This window comes from Sinohyriopsis cumingii, chromosome 1 (genome assembly GCF_028554795.1).
Source record: "Sinohyriopsis cumingii isolate HCF-2022 chromosome 1, ASM2855479v2, whole genome shotgun sequence".
In the NCBI taxonomy this organism is placed as follows: domain Eukaryota; kingdom Metazoa; phylum Mollusca; class Bivalvia; order Unionida; family Unionidae; genus Sinohyriopsis; species Sinohyriopsis cumingii.
Window position 1 is genome coordinate 128,886,580 of NC_142961.1, and position 17,996 is coordinate 128,904,575.

Consider the following 17,996-nt stretch of genomic DNA (forward strand, 5'->3'; position numbering starts at 1 on the left):
TTCCATTTCAATTCTAACTAAAACATGATCCAGAGGGATAGAGATAGGTGAAAGGGCACAATTTCATAAAGTGTGAGTAGAAAACAAAACACGCCATCCTTATTATACAATGTCAAGACCAAGAGACACTTACGTGTTCTTTCTGGTCTATTCTCTTTTAGAAGGTAGTATGAAATTTCACATCAGGGCCAACGCATCGGCTCACATTGTCAATTTTTCCATTTCCATGTCTTTACTGGCACAAGTTCTTCATCATCTTCAATTTCTTCTTCTTCTGAATCCCTCTTCTCTGTTTCGTCTTGTTTTTGTTTATTCTCTTTTCTCGTAGGGCACTCTGAATTCCAGTGTCCTTTCTCCTGACAACGATATTAGGTATCTTGACTTTTGTCTCTCTTTCTTAGACGAAGCAGGTATTCTGGAGACAAATACCCATTTACCTTTGCAGATATAGCAAACTTCATTAGCACTTACACACTTTCGTATGACTCTTATCAAATCAACGACCAAAAGAGTAAGTTTTGTTGCCACTTTCGCATGTGAATTATGTTTTCGTATGACTTTTAGCAAATATTTGACCAGCAGGTCGATCTGTGCTGACTCTTCCATCTTTGATCGTTTGAGAGCGAAATGAATACTCTGACGCTAAGACACTCTCCTTATATACAGAGACCTGCTGCGTATGAAACCTAGTCAAATGTAATTTTGCAATAAGATGAAACGATTTCATTGAGGAAGTAAAAGGCAATGATGTACCGTATCGCCTCACACAAAACCTGAAGTGTTAGTTCAAATCCGTGTCAGCGATTTCGAAGACGACATAACTGGGCTTTAATCAATGCTCTCCATTTCTGCCACAAAACCACGAGTCCTGATTCACGCCAAAAGAAATTTCGTTCGGTCCATAAAAAATAGTATCACATCCGAGAAACGCAAAAACGAACTTCCAGAAAACTGAGAACGACGGCTTACACCTACAACGTGAAATGTATGAGTTCAAGTAGTGCGTAAAACTTAGTCAAATTAAATTTTTATAGTCAAGACGAAACGATCTCTTTTCGAAGAAGAAAGCAGACACCAAGCGACAATGGCGATCCGTGTCACACAACACTTTTCAAAATGTATATGATCAGAGCTTTGTTCTAGCGATCTGCACGGTTAAATTAAATGTTGATGTATTTTGCAATAAGACGGACAATGGTCGCCCATGGAACCATTGTTCGTGCATTAGTTTAAATTTTTAAAATATTTTTTTTATATAAATCGCCTATAGGATAGACCCAGTAAAGCATGGCCATTCTCGTCACTGTGTGAATAGCTGCTCAAGTCAATTCGAAGTGAACGCAGTAAGAAAATAAGTATAGCCAATGAAATGGCTTACAACGGGTGATGCATTGTTTTGTTCTAGGACTGTGTGGCATAATAATCCCTATGTTCTTGCGTTGTTACCATTACAGTGCAGACAGACTGAAATGTGAACTTACAAGCCCTCTTTGTGTGTGTGTGTGTTGTACCATTTCTTCATCAAAAGACTGAGCGTCACAGTATTGGTTCGCGTTTTCAAGCTGACCATTTTTTTAAAATCTCACTTAAACATTTTAACATAAACACTCACACTCACATCGGTAGAGTCAGAACAGACGTGTTACAGTACTGAGGGGCATGTTATCTTTTTTTTCAAACTAATAAATTTGGGGTTTGTATGAAGTAAAGAACCGAAATTACAGTGAAACTCAAGGATGATGACCCAATCTGTCTGTCTATTGATGCGTGTATTTACTTAAGAAGAAATATGACCTCTAAAACACAAAGAGATACGGCAAGCATGATTAGAATGAACATAACGATGTTTTCCTTCACGTCCGTGTAATTTAGAGTTTCAATCCTCTTTGAAAACAAACTTGGTCTCCTTTTGTAGGGCTTGAAATAATAAAAAACCTGAAAAAATCTTAAGCACTTTGCTATAGATAATTTCATCAACAGACTAAACAACATAAATGCCGTTACAACACTAGAAAGCCTTAAATCTTCTATCAAAAAGAAATGTATCAAAAAATTAAAGAATAACGATAACTAACCAATGAAACCGAATTTAACAAAGGCATTGACATGTGAAGAAATGTCTCTCACTTTGGAAAGGTAGGCGAATGTACTCTGTCATGCACCATCAACTTGAAAAAAAATTATAAACAGAGAGAAACCTGAATTCAAAATTCAGTTGTTTTTTTTTCTTCAAAATTGTTTCGTTTATTTTTTCTTTTTTTGGAACAAATCTAAGCACTAATATAGAGTGGAAAAGGGAAAATGCACATACAAGCTTTGATATTTCTGAAAAAAATGAGGGGATATTCCTAACGTTCATAACCACCTATGGACTTGGACTTGTCTGTGACTTATCCACAAAACAAGATGTACATATTTCTGGTCAAGCTGCAAGTGTGTGCGTGTTTTTGAAAATGGTAAAAATGGGATATACAATTTTCTCGTGATACTTATAAAGTGAAGAGTCTGTGCAAGTGTCAAAAGCCAAAGTCATATAAGTTTTGTATTTTGTACGGCTTGTAAAGATTTCCACTTTAGAAAATGTGAAGTATCACAAGTTATTATCACAAACAGAAGTGGAACATAGGGGCTTGCAAGAAAGAAAATAACCCAGACAGTTGGTGTCATCAAGAGTGCTAGAGACGGTACCCGAACTTGCTTGCTTGCTTACTTGAATTAAAGTGATTTTCGCCCTAATGGAGCATATATCACTGGTTTAATAACGCACCGCGTGATTTTTAATTACTCCTAGGGAAGGAAAGAGAGCCTCATCTCCCAGGCTTTTATGTACTCACAGACTACTTTTAAATTTAGCCACTCAGGTGTAGGACTAACTAGTCCTTAACAACCTGACTGAAAGGCTTTAAACATGAGTGGGAATAGTCTCACCACACACTCATATTTCTGTCCGAGCGTGGTAAAGGAGGAAAAAGGTGCTCAAAAAGACAGCCATGGGTGTTAAGTACTCAACAAAACGCTAGCCCGTACTTATTTCAAATCAAGTTGTGTCACCAAAAAAGACGACGTGTACGACATCAAAGGCATTGTCAAACGCAGAAACCGTAAAGTGGGCAAACGACGTGTCAAAGAAGTCAAAGTACGTTGGAAAGGATATCCACCCAGTTTTCATTCTTGCATCGACGCTTCGCACTATAAAAAGAAGTGACCATCATGCCCTTTCACACAGATTCAGCTACTGCGATCACTCCTTCACCCAATTCTTCTCTGCAAGATTTACAAACACAACCCTTGTGGGTGTGGTATGGAAAACGTGTGCTTAAAACGCAAATCGTCTTTTTCTGCCAAACCTTCGTGGTGTATTGTGTCATCGGTGCAGCCATTGCCAATTTGAGTTTGCAACAAGGAGACAAACAATTGTGGACCATTTTATTGAGCAGTTGCATCGGTTACCTGCTTCCCAATCCCTCCCTGAAATTCTCCTCGAACGGGAACCACGGGAACCTTGTGTCCAGTGCCAGTGCCAGTCACCACTCCAACAACCACAACCAGAACCCCATTTTGGGCGGAGACACGCCTCTGACATCCAGTAATATCCCCTCGGACAGCCACAGAACTCTAGAATTATGAGCAATAAGAACCAATTTTACTTAACCTTACCCAGTGACAGTTCCATGGAGGTGTTTCCCAACAACACGTTGTGCTGTTACACGGCCAAATTACCTCAGACCATCCAGTTAGATCACGAAGCCCATTGGGAAGTGGCTTTAGTGGAAATCATTCACCCAACACAAATCAAAAACATCACCGAAAAGCAAGACACTTTCGAGGTGGAAATCCTGAATGCCCAATTGGAGGAAGAAATCAACAAAATAGGGTTTTTAGGGGACACAAGACCAGCCAGCAATCCAGCCTTCATTATCTACACCTTGAAAATTCCTTCAGGTTATTATTTTAGTGGTGAACATTTGGTGGACACTATTGCGGACAGGTTCAACTTAGCCTTTGGCAAAGCACTGAACAGAGCCAAAAAAAGTGTGAAGATTGAGTACAATAAAGTGGCTCATCGTCTCGTGATCAAATTTCAAGATACGGACACATTGTCCCTCAGGTTCAATGGTAGTTTGTTTGAAATTTTGGGCGGACATGCAGAAATGGTCGCAAACAATATGAGCCCCAAGATCAAAAGTAATATGGATTTTTACAGAGCTTTTGGAAACCCGGTAGAACTGAACCAAGGACTTAATTTGATCTTTGTGTATTCCGATGTGGTGGAGTACAACGTGGTGGGACACACCTCTGTTCCGTTACTGCGTGTCATTCCTTTCAAAGTGGATAGTACCACAAACAATGACCAGGAAGGTGCAAACACCTATCACGTACACCGTGAATTTGTACATCCTCACTATTTGCCCGTCAGTAAGTCGTATTTAGACACTGTCAACATTGCTATAAAAGGAGATCTGGGACAAAATATTCCATTCTCCAAAGGGAAAGTTACAGTGAAACTCCATTTTCGAAAACGGTTCTCTAACGAATTGTAAGTCAAGACAGCGAGGAGGGACATTTCCACCCTATAAAATCCGGCCAGATGCGTGTGGAATTTCAGTTTGCAGAAAATCTACGCGCAGATAATACGGTGAACGTCATCCTGTATGCTGAATTGGACAATACGATATAAACCAACAGTTTGAGAGAAGTCATTCTAGACTATTAGAAGTCATGGAGGATTTTTATCAATGTTTGTATAGTAGGGATTCTTTGGACATGGAATGTGAAGATCCCTGAGGAAGGAGAATCCCAAGACAAAGACGAAGAAGTCATCATGATGAAGTCTTGATGGCCAGAACAAGAACCACATTTAGTTTCCTGTTATGCTATAGTCTTGACAGAACAAAATTAAGGAATTGATCAAGAAAAATTGTTATGGATGTCAAAACGATCATCCCAGTCAAATTCAACACGATAAATGCCTGATGTTAAGTCAAGAAGAAAAATTGGACGAGTATCTGGACGATGCTTGGAGTCTCATCTCGAACAAAGACGTGTTGCACCAGTGGTATAAAGACTTGCGTGAACATTCTTGTCCACCATTAACCACACAAGAGATCCATCGCATCGAAGCTCTCCTGAATCAGAGTGAGGAAACAGAACGAATAACCGTTTATTCGTCAGACATTTTCAAACAAAAAGTCAGGATCGAATTGACCACTTATCATTACCTGAGAAGAAGAGAAAAAAAACAAAAAATGGATACCTGAGAACTTTATTACCTTTTGAACCACAGTTTGTACACTGCTTCTTGGAATCCTGTCGTCTGTGCTAAAGATGAACTCCCTCATTGCACACCTCAAAACCATCAAGCTTATGTGATCAACACGGACGACAGTCATCTCCCAGGAACCCACTGGGTAGCCGTCTACTTTCCTCAAGAAGGATGTGTGGAATACTTTGATTCCTATGGACTGCCCCCTTTGGAAGACGATATCATTGACTTTATGAGAAGAAATGCATAGACCACACGATTCAATAATGTGAAATAACAAGGCACATATTCCTTGGTGTGTGAACAGTACTGTGTGTGTTTTTTCTGCATGATTGCAGCCTGGGCTATTCTTTAGAACATTTAGTGACTCATTTTGATGCTCGTCATTCTTCTAGAAACGATGTGAAAGTACATCGATGGTTTTGTGACCAGTATGCTTATCTTTTGTCTCTAACTAGAAAACGTAGTGTCCATCAATGGCCTAATGACTTCCGACAGTGGAAATCACAATTTCATTCACAACGTTGTCAGCCCTGTTTAAAGTAGAGGAGTGTGAATTGGAAAAAAATGTTTGGTATTTGAAAAAAATGTTTGATGTTATAGTGTTGGATTATTGTTAAAAAAATGTTAGAGTTGTTTGTTAGTATGAATAAAAAATGTTGTGTTTTGAAGAAAAAAATGCCTTTGTGGTTTATTTGGCTATAGGAATCTTGATTCATGCTCTTTGACTTCTCTCAATCCCTCCCATAACACTATTTGAACGTTCCGGCTAGAAAACCGTGTAGTAATGTTTTCCTTCACGTCCGCGCTTTGACTTTAAGAACCAGGGAAGTTTCCAGTCTGCCCATCCATTGTTAACTCATCCTCCTACGAAGATGTGCTCCAAACTAGCTAAGCTAAACGAAGCCTACGTGAATTTACATAGGGTCAGACACAGTCTGATACCGAAGCCAGAAGAGATAGAAAATGTGAGAATGCTAAAAGTCACTGAAGACCTGAAAGAAGAGCTCTTCAAGGAGGAATTCAAGAAGGAGAAAGAAGAATGGATGGAGAAGTACAGACTTCATAAACAGCAGAGAGAGCAGCAACAGCAGCAGCATGAACCTAACAGAGGCTTTGTCAACAGTTGTATCGACACCAAAGAGTTCTTCTTCTCTTTTCCGAAGAAGCAGACCTTATCCTATGAGAAAGCCTCTCATCAGAGGAGGCCGCCATCTTATAACCTAAGCGATCGCCATAGCTTCAAGTTCCAAAAAAAAAATTTCAGGGCTACCCCATACTCTCGAAAAGAAATAACATTCCATTGCCTATGATATGTTAGTCAGTTAGAAGAAAAAATACAGAAGTGAGTCTATCAGCACATGATTTCTTTATCTTGGTTAGAAAGTGCGACTCTAAGTCCTTCGTTTCCGTCGCTTATCAAAATTTTAAAAATAGTAATGTTCTGTAAAAAAGTGAGTGAGTGTTTGTGCGTTTTTGTTTTTTTTTGTTGGTGATAATATGGATAATGTAAGTTCGGGTACAACGAAATTAAAAGAATTAGGCCCATAACTCGGTGTGGAGGGAAGAAATATACGCAACAGTAGCGGGAGCAAGAAATGCAGACCTAGCCAGTTAGCACTCCACCCACCTCGAGAACACAAATAACATCTAGTCAACAGCCGACTATACCTAACAAACAACCTGACCCGGAAAGAGTGGTGGCAAAACAAAGGGCCAATTATGTTAGACAAACGGTATGGCAAACGAAAATGTAATTATCGGAGGCACTACGTTCTTTTCTGGGGCCCAGAGTGGCCAAGTGGTCTAAAGCGCTCTCCGTTACGGATCACTGTCATCTCACCTTTGTCTGCGTGGGTTCGAGTCTCGGATTCGGCTAATGTGGGTATGTGAGAAAACTTGCCAGTAGCTTCTCGTGGGTCGGTGGTTCTTTCCGGGTTTTTCCAGGGTTCTTCCTCCACCATTAATGCTGGCCGCCATGTATAGCCTATCGCGTGCTGAAAAATGGCGTTAAACCATACAACAAGAACAACAACTACAACAACAATATAATACACAAAAACATAATAAATTTTAAAAAATTGTACTAACTTACAAAAGTGATAAAACGTTGCAGAACAAGTATACTCTGCAAACGTTAACCAGCAACAACAACAACAACGTTCTTTTCTCACTCCGATACTACAGGCAATCTCAGCTGAAAAAACAACCACAACAACAATAACAGCGACAGACGCCATAGCAGCGGATGTAAAACTATCTACCTCAACTAAAGAATTAGTATCAGAACCAGAAGAGGAAATTGAGGCGGTTGAGGAGGAAGAGGGGGACGCTGACCCTCGTTGAGAAGTACACCGAAATGGGACTAGATCAAGCATTGTATGACGTCAACAAATCAGGGCAGTTTATTAGAGCCATACAATACGTTGCCTACAAATCTCTAGACACCTTTAAACCAAGACCTTCTCAATGGGGATTAGGGTCAGAGTTCTTCCCCAATTCTACAGACAAACCTACACTGGATACCCCCTCAGTCAACTGGTAGAAGCCGCTGCTTACATTGCCGCCCATCATGGCTACGCATTTCCTGATATCAAGAATCATGAGACTAGGAGTGCAGGAAAGAACGTGAAAGCAAAAGAGAGACGTGTTACCTTCTAATAGAAAAAACAAACTTTTTTAGGGCTCCAAAAGATTGCTTCTTATTAAATAGGGAACCATATTTGGCTTGGTATCCCCCCTTGACTAAACTATTCTCGAAACAAACTTGACCCATTGGAACACCGCAACAAATTTAACTTTTTAAACCTAACAGTGACCAAACTGGTATATGTCTCTTAGGCATAATAATTTAAATAAGATCAGTATGGCTATTTTTATGTACACTAAGTACTAATATTAGATAGACATGTTAGGAAGTAGGAAATTTAACAGTCTCGTTAGATTTGAACTAATTGCACAAGTGGTTAACACATTATTGGTACTTTTTACTGTCCATTAGCAAAAACGGGACTTGATTTGAAATAAGTACGGGCTAGCGTTTTGTTGAGTACTTAACACCCATGGCTGTCTTTTTGAGCACCTTTTTCCTCCTTTACCACGCTCGGACAGAAATATGAGTGTGTGGTGAGACTATTCCCACTCATGTTTAAAGCCTTTCAGTCAGGTTGTTAAGGACTAGTTAGTCCTACACCTGAGTGGCTAAATTTAAAAGTAGTCTGTGAGTACATAAAAGCCTGGGAGATGAGGCTCTCTTTCCTTCCCTAGGAGCAATTAAAAATCACGCGGTGCGTTATTAAACCAGTGATATATGCTCCATTAGGGCGAAAATCACTTTAATTCAAGTAAGCAAGCAAGCAAGTTCGGGTACCGTCTCTAGCACTCTTGATGACACCAACTGTCTGGGTTATTTTCTTTCTTGCAAGCCCCTATGTTCCACTTCTGTTTGTGATAATAACTTGTGATACTTCACATTTTCTAAAGTGGAAATCTTTACAAGCCGTACAAAATACAAAACTTATATGACTTTGGCTTTTGACACTTGCACAGACTCTTCACTTTATAAGTATCACGAGAAAATTGTATATCCCATTTTTACCATTTTCAAAAACACGCACACACTTGCAGCTTGACCAGAAATATGTACATCTTGTTTTGTGGATAAGTCACAGACAAGTCCAAGTCCATAGGTGGTTATGAACGTTAGGAATATCCCCTCATTTTTTTCAGAAATATCAAAGCTTGTATGTGCATTTTCCCTTTTCCACTCTATATTAGTGCTTAGATTTGTTCCAAAAAAAGAAAAAATAAACGAAACAATTTTGAAGAAAAAAAAACAACTGAATTTTGAATTCAGGTTTCTCTCTGTTTATAATTTTTTTTCAAGTTGATGGTGCATGACAGAGTACATTCGCCTACCTTTCCAAAGTGAGAGACATTTCTTCACATGTCAATGCCTTTGTTAAATTCGGTTTCATTGGTTAGTTATCGTTAATCTTTAATTTTTTGATACATTTCTTTTTGATAGAAGATTTAAGGCTTTCTAGTGTTGTAACGGCATTTATGTTGTTTAGTCTGTTGATGAAATTATCTATAGCAAAGTGCTTAAGATTTTTTCAGGTTTTTTATTATTTCAAGCCCTACAAAAGGAGACCAAGTTTGTTTTCAAAGAGGATTGAAACTCTAAATTACACGGACGTGAAGGAAAACATCGTTATGTTCATTCTAATCATGCTTGCCGTATCTCTTTGTGTTTTAGAGGTCATATTTCTTCTTAAGTAAATACACGCATCAATAGACAGACAGATTGGGTCATCATCCTTGAGTTTCACTGTACTTTCGGTTCTTTACTTCATACAAACCCCAAATTTATTAGTTTGAAAAAAAAGATAACATGCCCCTCAGTACTGTAACACGTCTGTTCTGACTCTACCGATGTGAGTGTGAGTGTTTATGTTAAAATGTTTAAGTGAGATTTTAAAAAAATGGTCAGCTTGAAAACGCGAACCAATACTGTGACGCTCAGTCTTTTGATGAAGAAATGGTACAACACACACACACACAAAGAGGGCTTGTAAGTTCACATTTCAGTCTGTCTGCACTGTAATGGTAACAACGCAAGAACATAGGGATTATTATGCCACACAGTCCTAGAACAAAACAATGCATCACCCGTTGTAAGCCATTTCATTGGCTATACTTATTTTCTTACTGCGTTCACTTCGAATTGACTTGAGCAGCTATTCACACAGTGACGAGAATGGCCATGCTTTACTGGGTCTATCCTATAGGCGATTTATATAAAAAAAATATTTTAAAAATTTAAACTAATGCACGAACAATGGTTCCATGGGCGACCATTGTCCGTCTTATTGCAAAATACATCAACATTTAATTTAACCGTGCAGATCGCTAGAACAAAGCTCTGATCATATACATTTTGAAAAGTGTTGTGTGACACGGATCGCCATTGTCGTTTGGTGTCTGCTTTCTTCTTCGAAAAGAGATCGTTTCGTCTTGACTATAAAAATTTAATTTGACTAAGTTTTACGCACTACTTGAACTCATACATTTCACGTTGTAGGTGTAAGCCGTCGTTCTCAGTTTTCTGGAAGTTCGTTTTTGCGTTTCTCGGATGTGATACTATTTTTTATGGACCGAACGAAATTTCTTTTGGCGTGAATCAGGACTCGTGGTTTTGTGGCAGAAATGGAGAGCATTGATTAAAGCCCAGTTATGTCGTCTTCGAAATCGCTGACACGGATTTGAACTAACACTTCAGGTTTTGTGTGAGGCGATACGGTACATCATTGCCTTTTACTTCCTCAATGAAATCGTTTCATCTTATTGCAAAATTACATTTGACTAGGTTTCATACGCAGCAGGTCTCTGTATATAAGGAGAGTGTCTTAGCGTCAGAGTATTCATTTCGCTCTCAAACGATCAAAGATGGAAGAGTCAGCACAGATCGACCTGCTGGTCAAATATTTGCTAAAAGTCATACGAAAACATAATTCACATGCGAAAGTGGCAACAAAACTTACTCTTTTGGTCGTTGATTTGATAAGAGTCATACGAAAGTGTGTAAGTGCTAATGAAGTTTGCTATATCTGCAAAGGTAAATGGGTATTTGTCTCCAGAATACCTGCTTCGTCTAAGAAAGAGAGACAAAAGTCAAGATACCTAATATCGTTGTCAGGAGAAAGGACACTGGAATTCAGAGTGCCCTACGAGAAAAGAGAATAAACAAAAACAAGACGAAACAGAGAAGAGGGATTCAGAAGAAGAAGAAATTGAAGATGATGAAGAACTTGTGCCAGTAAAGACATGGAAATGGAAAAATTGACAATGTGAGCCGATGCGTTGGCCCTGATGTGAAATTTCATACTACCTTCTAAAAGAGAATAGACCAGAAAGAACACGTAAGTGTCTCTTGGTCTTGACATTGTATAATAAGGATGGCGTGTTTTGTTTTCTACTCACACTTTATGAAATTGTGCCCTTTCACCTATCTCTATCCCTCTGGATCATGTTTTAGTTAGAATTGAAATGGAAGGATGTTTTCCTTCACGCACGCTCTTTAGGCGTGCAAGTCGGTAAACAATAGTCAGTCTATTCCTCCATTATTTTGTGTCTTGATGTTTCCTAAATCACACACTGATGCCATAAAATAACGGGTTAAATGGGTTTTGTAGTGTTGGGAGTGGGGGTGGGTGGGGTGTAGGTGTTTGGCAGAGTTGGTCATTGCAGGTGAGGGCTTAGGTGCTTTCAAAAAACTTTTACTTCTTCACTCTGTGTTGATAGTATATTTGGAGTTTGTATGCGTTCGCGTACGTTTGTGTGGATAGTTTATTTGGGGTTTGTATCATCTCCCTTCTGTGTTGATAGTATATTTGGGGTTTGTTTTTTCCTCTTCCCTCTGTATGTGTATGTGTGTATGTGTGTGTGTGCGTGTGTGTGTGTGTGTGTGTGTGTGCGTATGTCTGCGCGCGTACGTTGTGTGGATGTGTGTATTGGTCTCTGTTTGTCCGTATAAAACTCACTTTATCCCTATCAGATACACTCTACCTACCTACCTGCAGTAGCGTGCATTCAGGTCAGCCACTTGCAACACTGTTGATATTTATCCCTAGTGTTCAGTACAGTGACGTCACTGACGCTGGAAATTTCGAGACTATAAATATCGACTTGGGGATTTCCACATTTTTTAGCTATACATATATACTAGAATTCATAAACAGGAACGTCACTCAAGCTGAGGCTATAAAAAGATTTTCCAAAGGAAAAACCCACAAGTTGGAGCTATAAATAGATAGTGGGATTTCATAGGAATTTCAGCTGATTATAGATACATAGGTATTTATCCACGATCGTCACAGAAGTTGATATTGTAAGTAGTTACTAATTTTATCTATTTTATAGTGTGTGTGTTTATGTGTGTGTGTGTGTGAGTATGTCTGCGCGCGTACGTTGTGTGTTTCTGTGTGTGTGTGTGTGTGTGTGTGTGTGAGTATGTGTGTGTGTGTGTGTGAGTATGTCGGCGCGCGTACGTTGTGTGTGTGTTTGTGTGTGTGTGTGTGTGTGTGTGTGTGTCTGCGCGCGTACGTTGTGTGTGTCTATTGGTCTCTGTTTGTCCGTATAAAACTCACTTTATCCCTGTCAGATTCACTCTAGCTACCTACCTACAGTAGCGTGCATTCAGGTCAGCCACTTGCAACACTGTTGATATTTATCCCTAGTGTTCAGTACAGTGACGTCACTGACGCTGGAAATTTCGAGACTATAAATATCGACTTGGGGATTTCCACATTTTGTAGCTATAGATATATACTAGAATTCATAAACAGGAACGTCACTCAAACTGAGGCTATAAAAAGATAGTGGGATTTTCCAAAGGAAAAACCCACAAGTTGGAGCTATAAATAGATAGTGGGATTTCATAGGAATTTCAGCTGATTATAGATACATAGGTATTTATCCACGATCGTCACAGAAGTTGATATTGTAAGTAGTTACTAATTTTATCTATTTTATAGTGTGTGTGTTTATGTGTGTGTGTGTGAGTATGTCTGCGCGCGTACGTTGTGTGTTTCTGTGTGTGTGTGTGTGTGTGTGTGTGAGTATGTGTGTGTGTGTGTGTGTGTGAGTATGTCGGCGCGCGTACGTTGTGTGTTTGTGTGTGTGTGTGTGTGTGTGTGTGTGTGTGTGTGTGAGTATGTCGGCGCGCGTACGTTGTGTGTGTGTGTTTGTGTGTTTGTGTGTGTGTGTGTGTCTGCGCGCGTACGTTGTGTGTGTCTATTGGTCTCTGTTTGTCCGTATAAAACTCACTTTATCCCTGTCAGATACACTCTACCTACCTACCTACAGTAGCGTGCATTCAGGTCAGCCACTTGCAACACTGTTGATATTTATCCCTAGTGTTCAGTACAGTGACGTCACTGACGCTGGAAATTTCGAGACTATAAATATCGACTTGGGGATTTCCACATTTTGTAGCTATACATATATACTAGAATTCATAAACAGGAACGTCACTCAAGCTGAGGCTATAAAAAGATAGTGGGATTTTCCAAAGGAAAAACCCACAAGTTGGAGCTATAAATAGATAGTGGGATTTCATAGGAATTTCAGCTGATTATAGATACATAGGTATTTATCGACGATCGTCACAAAATGGAACGAAAAAATAGAAAAAGAAGAAGAAAATGAGAAGAGGAAGAAAGAAGAGGAGGAGAAGAAAAAAAGAAAGGGAAGAAGAGTGTAGGAGATAAAATAAGAACTTGGTGGAGAAAAAGAAGAAATTAGAAGAAGAAGAAAACCCAAAGGCCCTTTTCAGGGCCAGCCATATTTCTCGGAAAGAGATAGCCTTTCCATTGCCTACCCCTTTTTAAAAAAAAATTTTTTTAAATTTAAAAAAAAATCCCATGTTAAATTCCCCTTGTCCGTAGAGTGACCCACGATTTATTGCCATGTTAAATTCCCCTTGTCCGTAGAGTGACCCACGATTTATTCCCATGTTAAATTCCCCTTGTCCGTAGAGTGACCCACGATTTTTCTCCATGTTAAATTTCCATTGTCCGTAGAGTGACCCAGGGGTCCCTGTAATGCTAATTCCCATTGTCCGTAGAGTGCCCCTATTCACTACTTACGTCACAAAGATGCTTAAACAATATATACAACTAATGCTAGTCCAGGTACATTTATGCTCGTGTCATTGAGAATCTCGCAGTCATCAATTCGATATCACGTATCGATTCCTTTGATACAGAGCAACTATTAACTCAACATGTTAATTAACATATTTCATTCTGACTGGTGCTCAACAAATGCTTCAGACATCTGCATGAACATATAACAGCTCTCAAACACTCTTTCATATCGTAGAATAATAGCTAATTCCAGTCAGACAAATGTTATACGCAACTTACTGGTTTCGTCACGCCTGTTAAATATCGGGACTGGTATACATGCAGGAAACGAACGACAGGAAAGGAAATGTGAACTACATGTAAATAAGGACGTCGAAGATGAATGCCGTTTTCTCATAATCTGTCCTCTATACCTATCACTTAGAAAATATTCTAAGTATGTATATTATTGTCAAACACCAAGCATGTAACAAATATAGTTAATTTTATATGAATACTTAACAAATGTAAAATGCGTAGGTAAGCATGTATGTAACGCATTGCAACAATACTTATCTTATATTGCTGTCTAGTTTCTCTCTCTCTTTCGTTATCTATTTATTTCAATATCCTTCAAAGTAGTATGCGATTCATTTAAATACATTTAGTGGTTAAATGTCTTTGATAGCGTTTGAGCCATTCTGAAATTCTTTCAAGTAAAGTTGAGTGAAAAAATTATTTTAGTGGACTATTATTATTTCTTCAATTGTTATGTTTGTATCCTTTTTAGTTATATACAAAGGTGAAATAAACATTTAACTATATGTTCTTTCTACCCTTTGTGGCAACATACATACATGCATACATACATACATACATACATACATACATACATACATACATATTGATAAAAGAAATGGAGACCAATGATACGTGTTTTCTAATCGCTCTGTATTATACAACATCTAACCAATATTATATAAATAAAACAGAAATCTTACTTATCAGCTGGTAAATCCTGATGAACTTGATAAAAAAGAGTCCGTTAAGATTCACTGTCCACCAAGCTGATGTCTGCCAAGTACCCGTATGACTGCATGTCTTGTCACGATTAAAGTGTGTTGATGTTTTGCCATCTACCCCAAGTGATGCATTAAACATAAATCTATCCTCTACATAGGTGGAAGATTGACTTGCAGGTTTATTCAGTGCCACATTTTCTGAAGCAAAACAGATCAGAATAGCAGTTAAAACTGCCTTGGATAACATTATGTTTTAATGGGAAACACACACATAGACAAAGCAAAACTTGTATGTGTTAAGCAAATATAGTAATTTTCCGAATGTAACTTTGTGCAAAGCAGTAACAGTTCTATAAAATACTACAAAAATCAGTATTATAATGTTCTGTATTCACTTTACCTCCATATGGTTCGTACAGGCATCTGACGATCGCGGATGAGCAGATTGCCAGAATAAGGAGATAGCTTTTAAAAGCAGGTATCTTCATGGGTGAAAACCTACAATGTATGAATAAAATAGTAAAGTATACGACTAACACTTAACACATAATTTCATTATTTAGGTTATAAAATGAACATATCAGAGAAACTTACACTATTATGAATTAATCCAAACTAATCCTAAAAAAATATGTCCACAAATTATGCAAAAAAATTGAGTGTTCCGAATTAATTCTATATTCAGAGGGTGCTGCTGAACGAGTGGTCGTGAATGTGCTAAGGTACCAATAGTCTTGAAATGTCACAATGGCACTGACTAAAACTCATTTAAACGAATTTAAAGTAATCACGAAATGTTATTATATCCTAGCCACATGAGCACTTTGTAATTCCAATCAATAATCCAACCAAAATATATCTCTCATTATATCTAAACACATCATTAAGTACATATGCGGACCAATATTAAAACAAATTCATGGGAAATTGTAATGCGTTAATTGTCAATCTCGTCGACTTTATATACACCTGTACCGTTCGACATTGCAATATGGATCTACTCCTTTTTTTGGGGGGGGGGGGGGGGCACCAGATAGACGCTCCCTCCCCAAGTCTAAACAAAATAAAAGGTGTTTTATGTGTATATGTATCCCCAAAGGTGTGTTGTTTGTTTATTTTAACGGAATTCCTTCCCTAGTTTTGTAGTTGACCCTTGCTAGGGGTCGCCTATGTCCCATGTGTGATTTGCGTATATGATATAATTTGTGTATGCTATATCGTTTTTGTGTGGGGGAAAACTTGCGGAAATAACATTTAAACATCCAGTTGTCCTGTTATATATTCCTTGGGTATAATTTCCACTGATGTTTGATTTGAAAAAAAAATTATTTTTATTTTCAATTCTTAATTTTGTCGAGTTAAAGGTGTGATAATTTGTAAAAGAAATTAATTCCAAGTGTTTCATGTGTGTGATCATTTGTGTCGTTTATCGCACTAGCTAAGAATGATGCCAGCTGTGCTCGAACCAGGGTCTATATTTGTTGTACTTCTCTCAGCTTGAGCTTATTTAATTAAATAATCAAATATGCAAAACTTTCTTTTAAATATCCCGTAGGGGGAAGTAGAAACTATACAGTGCGGGTGCGGTATAGCTGAGAAGGAAGAAAGACTTTCGGAGTATGTGATAGCCCTATGCCCTATGCCCTATATTCTTAACCCCTGTATTTCTGTGTGTATGCTAAGTTTTCTATATGGGGTGTTATTCCAAGCTCTTCCATGGGCCTGTCCACTTCGTGTAGCGCCTTGTAACGTAGCCCCATGACGTCCTTGTCTCGAACTTTCCCCATATAAACCCCCTGTCCCTCCCCTCTTATTTACTAATTTTGAGGTCAAGTAATCCTTATATAAGGTTATTTAGAGTATATATCTGGAATTGGGATCTGACTGATCACTGTAGGTTCTAGGCCGGGGTGGGTGAGTATGAGGGCCATGGACCGCTTGCGGTTATTCACCCTTTGTGGTTGATATTCAAGGGACCTTCTCTTCTCCCCCTGCTCTTTACATATAACACTCAGTCCCTTCCAGCCACAATGATCTGTCCACATGCTATCATCGTATTTAATATATACTGAGTGAGCTGGTACAGCGTTTTTTATATTTGTCCTTTTAGGTTATAATTTGTAATCTTTGTGTCTTCCATTTTCCACATTGAATCATTGTGCGAATTTTGCTAAAAATGGCATTCTTACACAGTGGACATTTTGGCGGTACTCTGACCATACGCCGTCTCAGTACATCATGCATGTATTTCAAGCAGAGGCTTTGCATTTTGAGGGAGCTTAGTTTCACCCATTGCCCCCCCCCCCTGCTCAGTCTAAGTTTACATAGATATGGTCTTGCTCCACCTCACTTTTAATTTTGCTAGTTACTATCCTCCTTCTCCATTTATAAGTAAGTTTTTCTTTCACATTCCACAATTCCTCTTTACAGTCTCTATGTTTTTGTAATAATTCTTTAATGCTCCTACATTTTCTGGGGACGTTTAATTTTTTAGTTACTTTGTTGTTTTGATATTTTTATTTCCTATTCCTCATAGAGAACCCAAACCAATATATATATATATATATATATATATATCCCTTCAGATGGTATTCTTGGTTCTGCCTGTAATCTTTTGAACCCTGTTAAGGGTGTTCACATATTTTATTAGTACGGGTCTAGGTATTGATAGCCCCCCCCCCCTCGTTCTCTTGCTCTATATATGGTTTCCTTTTTTACGTAGTGGGTTTTAAAATCTCAGATATAATTTATAATTTGACTGTCAGTTTTGTTTAATACTTTATTTTTTTTTATATCAATTGATTTTAAAATATAATTAATGTGTGCATACATATATGTTTGGCCACTTGGGCACGTTCCATGAGGCACAATGGCGTGAGAGCCCAGATTTTCACATTTTCGGTTATTTTTATATTCATTTGGTTGCAGTTTTCTTTATATTCTTGTTTCCTAAAATAAACACCTAGGGTTTTAACTCTTTCCTTTATTTGCTATGGTTAATAAACCGAAATGGTTCCCCCACACGTTCCCTATCTTCAAAATTCCCGTTTTGTCATGGTTAATTTTTATCCTGCTGCTTTCCCA

The 17,996-nt window shown here is 38.4% G+C and overlaps 1 protein-coding gene across 3 annotated transcripts in view; it reads right to left on the bottom strand.

Annotated features, from left to right (window-relative positions):
* LOC149807847 (uncharacterized) overlaps nucleotides 1–17,996 on the bottom strand; it is a 149,675-nt gene that overhangs the window by 73,544 nt on the left and 58,135 nt on the right. For all 3 annotated transcript variants that reach the window (XM_089971378.1, XM_089971377.1, XM_089971379.1), the window contains exons 2-3: nucleotides 15,313–15,410; nucleotides 14,892–15,110 (exon numbers count right to left, since the gene is read on the bottom strand). In XM_089971378.1, the coding sequence (XP_089827504.1) occupies nucleotides 14,892–15,110; nucleotides 15,313–15,410 (317 nt within the window). The remainder of the gene's footprint in view (nucleotides 1–14,891; nucleotides 15,111–15,312; nucleotides 15,411–17,996) is intronic.